Consider the following 5740-nt stretch of genomic DNA (forward strand, 5'->3'; position numbering starts at 1 on the left):
TCAGTGTGCGTTCAGACTGTCAGTTCACATCCCGTGTCAGTGTGCGTTCAGACTGTCAGTTCACATTCTGTGCCAGTGTGCGTTCAGACTGTCAGTTCACATTCTGTGTCAGTGTGCGTTCAGACTGTCAGTTCACATTCCATGTCAGTGTGTTTGGGAGTGCGGATTCTGAGCAGCTAACTCATGGTCTGACTCAGTCGCTGTCTGTTGGTATCCCTGGACTCAACGTTCACATCAGGCAAAGTGGGATAGTAACAGTACTGGAACAGAAGAAGTTGTTTTAAGATTGAGACAGTGACTTTACGGGAAGGATGACACGCTCCATAGATGCTGGCCACCCTGCCTCCTGCTTCCTGAAGCCCTTTTCACAGCACATGAAACTGAGGGGCTCAGTGGGGACACTCTGGGGACCGCACAGATTAGAACTGTGTGGTGTATGTGCCTTCAAGTGCTCTGTGGCTTTCCTTACTGTTTGAATCAGAGTTGACAAGAAGCAAGAAGAAAACAGAAGGGAGTTTCATTCTAAGATCTTTTCCTCTTTTTTGCAGAAGAGGGATTACATAAATGTACTGAATGTGTATATGAACACTATCTGAACTACAGGAGTCTGACTGGCATATAGACAAAAATTTCTATTGCAGGGAGAAAAAAACAATTAGAACAGATTTTTTCAAATGACAATTATTTCTTATTTCAAAGAAGAACACAGACCGTTTCTGAGTTACAGTAAACTTAGGTCGTTTTTCTTCTTCATTTTTTTTTTCCTGTTTTGAGACAGGTTTTCCTGTGTAGACTTAGCTGACCTAAAACTCACCACGGAGACGAGACTGGCCTTGAACTTACAGTAATCCCCCTGCCTCTGTGTTCTGGGCACTGAAGTTAAAAGAGTCCACTACCATCTGTCTTAAATTCAGAAAGAGTTTATGGAAAGAAAATAAAAATGAAAACATACACATACGCAGGTACGTACACACACGAGCACACAAGCACACATGCATGCAGGCATGGACACACAACTTGAAATTTTAGCAGTCAGGCTAGCCATCAAAATCAGAAAGCATGAGACTCATGAAAAAAAAAAAACTAGATTAAATGCTAGTCTTATTATCAAGATCAGATGTCAAGTTGCTTCACCGTAATCACCTGCTTAAAATTTTAATGGTGCTTCTGCACGATTTCAAAGGTAAAGCCACCGTTCTCAGACACTGAGAAACACTAAATGAGCGGACACTTTATGTTCTGCCTCCACTCCCACACAGCAGCTAGGGTGTGAGAGAACCAGGTACAAGATTAACTAATCTGTCAATCAGTTATCAGAGACACCTTGAGCACTGAGCATCCTCACCAAGTCCAACTCCAACTCGGAGCTGCCTGGTATTTTCTAGATGCTTCCTATCTCAGTGATGGGTGGCCAACAGAAAAAAAAAGATGTTTCTGGGCATGTCGCTAATTGCTAAAATAATATTATTCTCAGGATCAAAAATGTCTTGATTAGTAAGTGAATATCCAAAAGAGAGTGATTTCTCTACCTCACTACAATCCTGAATCACCTGGCAGGTCAAGCTGATGATTCTCAAGACAAACTACTTAACTAACAGGAGTTTTTACAATAAGCACCAGCAGTCAAGCAAAATGAACTGATTATTAATATAAAAGATGAAGAGAAAGATGTTACATGAGAAAAACATCTTAGTTAAATAAAAAACAAAATCACACTACTTTATAAATAATACACACACACACACACACACACACACACGCATACATACCATGGAGGCTAAAATGAAAGACCTAAAGATAGGGCTGGAGAGATGGCTCAGCTGTTAAGAGCACTGACTGCTCTTCCAGAGGTCCTATGTTCAATTCCCAGCACTCACATGGCAGCTCACACCTGTGTGTAACTCCAGTTCTAGAGCTCTGACACCCTCACATAGACAGACATGAAATAAAAAAATTAGAAAGACCTAAAGATAACTAAGAATAAACCTGGTCAGCCTGTGTGGTGTGATGAAAAGAGCCGTTAGAGGTTAGGACGCAGATGCAGCCACTGGTTCTGCCCTCAGGAGGAATCAAACCAGGGCAGCATCCTTTGGTTCCACTCATTCTAATTGTTTTGGTTTAATGACATGAGAAAGAAAATCTTTCCACAAAACCTTTCTGCAAGAGGCAGAACTTAGTACATAGGGAATAGTATTTCAAAGGGGAAAAAAAGGCACATAAAAGTAACAGCCAAGAGAACCTAGTGAGTAACTTCCTGAATTAAAATTCTCATTGTACTGTCTTGTAACTTGACAAATTACAAGATAAAAACTTCCCCCTGAGTTTACTTCTGGAAGACTGAAGTAAGAAAGCCCTACAGGAAAGTTCAACAAAATGATACAAAGAGGTTTTTATTTATTTATTTTCTTTCTTTCTTTTCTTTAATTCTTAAAAAAAAAAAAAGTATTAAAATGATCCTCTTTCAAAATAGGCCATACGTTCACTAGAACACTGGGTCCCGTTTGCCACTCTCACCAACTGCTCCCATGGTGACCTCTTTACACTGCAAGGCTGCCTCTCTGCCTCCTGGTGTCAGCACGGCTGTGGAAATGGTGACCAAGGTGAGGTGTGTACACCTACACAGGGGTGCGAGTCAGAGGGAAGGCCTCCCTGTTCTGTCACCCAGGTTTCTGACTCACACACTCTGGTGTTGAAGCAAAGCCAGCCTTCCTGCCTTTCCATGCTGGCTGCTGTGGGTGGGCACACGATACAGAAGACAGCAGGGCTCGCTGGTTCTTGTCATCCTGACAGGGCACACTGTGCCTTAAAACCAGATCCTGTAACATGAGGTATCTCTGTTTATATGTGGGCCATGGGTAATGGAGGATATATACACTCTAATCTTCCTTATAGATTTGAAAAGATGGATTAAAAACCCCTATAAGCTAATGGAGTTGAAGGTGATACAGTGAGCACATGGTGGGACATGGCGGATCCTCCCACTTGGTATTCCTTACCTCGACATCCTTTTTCAGTTTTTCCAGGAATATCTTTTTGTTGTTGTCATCAATATAGATCTTTTGTCCCTCATTGATGAAGTCATTATCCTTTAAAGTTGGCAGCTCTTTGGCCTAGAACAAATGAGAAGGAGCTTGAATAAAGCCTAAAAGTCACGTGCTCTCTCTCTCCAACAAGGACACTGATGTTTGGTTTGCCCAGCTAGGCAGGGGCAACGGAGCGTAAGGTAGCTTAATACCACCAGGGTGAGCCAGTGAGCTGGGACCACTGGAAGCATTCCCCCTGGGAATCGGGTGAGGCATGCTCCCCATCTGTGACAAGTCACGGTTTTTACAAGAATGAAACTGCTGTAGTTCTTCGGTTCACTTTCTTACAAGAAATTTTCCAAGTATTGAACATGTATTCCTGAGAGGCTTTATGAGGAACACTCTCCTGTGTAATCCAATACAACCTACCCTCAGACCCTCTCGGGTGGCCGAAACTGAACTTTGGCTACACATAGCATCTTGTCTCACAAAGTCCCATCCGTCAGCTATGTGCTGAGTCAGGGACAGTATCCAACCAGAGGTTTGGCAGTTGTTCTTCAAAGCCTTCTTGCTGTTGGGTAACTCCAAACAAATAATACTGTAACACACAGTGGATTAAGATGAGAAATTTTCCCCTTCACAAGTAACCATGAGAATGAGCAGCTGAGTAATTGCCCTTCAGTTCGCCAATGCAAGAGGGCTGGAGAAACTCAAGTGTGGGTACAGCAGAGAAAGAGGTGTGCTACAGTCCACAGATCACGGGCATGTGGTTTAAGATTGTGTGGATCGTACTTCATGTAATCTGCACTCTGCCAAACCACTGCCCCCACCCCAATTTCTTTCTGCTAACCATAGCTTATTTCTTTCAGCTGTAAGGAATCCAATGTAATACACTACCAGCTGCTTGGTTCAGCCCCAAACCACTTCTTCAGCTGAATAATGGGAAAATAGTCATAGCTATACAGTAGGGTTAATGTGTGCACTGGAAGGCAACATGCACGCTTGTAGGTAAGAACCCGATGAGTTTGTTTTCTCTCTGCCCCCCTCCTTTCTCCTTCCTAAGTTTTTAAAGGCATAGACTCTTTAACCTTTGGCTATCGATAATATAAACCGTGCTTAAGACCTCCTCAGTTTTCAGCTTTTAGTAGTCACATGTTACGCGTGGGTGTACACTGCAGCCCTTCAGGAGGTTGGACCTGTTGGTATGTGTAAGTGCTACTGTCCAGAGCGGATGGTGGCACGGGCTACATACTGGACAAATGCAGCTGTGGTGGTGCTGGCCGGTCTTTTACTGGCTGCCTCAGTGGCTCCACATCTATACGCTGCTTTGTCAACCTCAACTCTGCCTCTAATGTCTAGAAAACCGGAGATCTTCAGCAGAGCTTACCCCAGCAGGAATCCTTCACTAATATACCTTGTGCTAAAACTTGAAAACTCAAGTAAGACTAGAAAATGGCCATGTACTAAAAGTTGGCTATAACCTCTTAAGAGTAATTATTTAAGCTTATGTAATATAAGTTGAGTCTATGGAATAAAATATAATGTGTTTATACATATAGCCAAGGACAGGAATTTGTGGAATTTGCTCCCTGTTCCTTTTCTATGGTTTGGGTTTTCATGGTGAGTAGGTGGTTTAGTGGTTATTATTTTGCTGACCTAAAGCAAAAGTCCATGCTTAATAGCCAGAAACTATAACCAAGGTACAGAGAGCTATAAATTGATTCTTAGGAGGTAGTGAATTCACTGGGACACTAAAGTTGCTATGAGCTGAGAAACCTCAAGAGCTTTGGGCTCTGTTCAGTTAAAGCACAGTACTACATCCTCTTAGCAGGTTGGTATTTTCCTACAGTGAGGAATGGACTATGAGAACAGACTGTTCAACAATATTGATCAAGGTCAGGACGATACAAATGAGAGACAAATGAAGAGGGGCAGGGACCTGGAGCGCATCCAGCTCAGGGTCAAGTTTCTAACTAATCCTTATTCCCTATGGCTCAACAGTAGAGAGAAAGGATGCTTTCTGGGGAGATTTAGCCAGAGGGTTGGGAACACCACTCTCAATTGTAGAGGTGACCACAGCCTGTATGGACAGCTTAGCAAATAAAGGTGGACGTGAGACGGTCACACTTGGACACATCTCAGATAAAGGATTGAGGCCATTCCTCGTGCTTCCCCAGGGAACTGGGTAGACTCAAGGTAAAAATGCAAGGCCTCAAAAATTTGTTTCACGGCCAGGCAGTGGTAGCACATGCCTTTAATCCCAGCATTTGGGAGGCAGAGGCAGGTGGATTTCTGAGTTTGAGGACAGCCTGATCTACAGAGTGAGTTCCAGGACAGCTAGGGCTATACAGAGAAACCCTGTCTTGAAAAAAACAAAACAAACAAACAAACAAACAAAAAAACCAACCAAATTACTGTGACTTTTTACAGAATCTCTGAATATAAAACCAAAAATATAACAAAAAGTTTTTTGTTTTTTTTTTTTACCATTAGTGATTTAACAGAAGCAGTTTGTTTTCAAGTAAGGGTTAGCTCTAACTCCTATGCACATGTGTGTGCATAACTACGACCATTCGTACAGTTTAGTAAACAATCCATTTTAAGGCTTATAAGATCAGAAATTATACAGGATTTTGTGTTTAATTAAAAAATTCAAGCCGGGCGGTGGTGGCGCACGCCTTTAATCCCAGCACTTGGGAGGCAGAGGCAGGCGGATT

General features: G+C 42.6%; 1 protein-coding gene across 3 annotated transcripts in view; it reads right to left on the reverse strand.

Annotated features, from left to right (window-relative positions):
* Pip4k2a (phosphatidylinositol-5-phosphate 4-kinase type 2 alpha) overlaps nt 1-5740 on the reverse strand; it is a 166581-nt gene that overhangs the window by 7918 nt on the left and 152923 nt on the right. For all 3 annotated transcript variants that reach the window (XM_031369113.1, XM_031369114.1, XM_031369112.1), the window contains exon 7: nt 2997-3110. In XM_031369113.1, the coding sequence (XP_031224973.1) occupies nt 2997-3110 (114 nt within the window). The remainder of the gene's footprint in view (nt 1-2996; nt 3111-5740) is intronic.

Source organism: Mastomys coucha, unplaced genomic scaffold, assembly GCF_008632895.1.
Source record: "Mastomys coucha isolate ucsf_1 unplaced genomic scaffold, UCSF_Mcou_1 pScaffold15, whole genome shotgun sequence".
Taxonomy (NCBI): domain Eukaryota; kingdom Metazoa; phylum Chordata; class Mammalia; order Rodentia; family Muridae; genus Mastomys; species Mastomys coucha.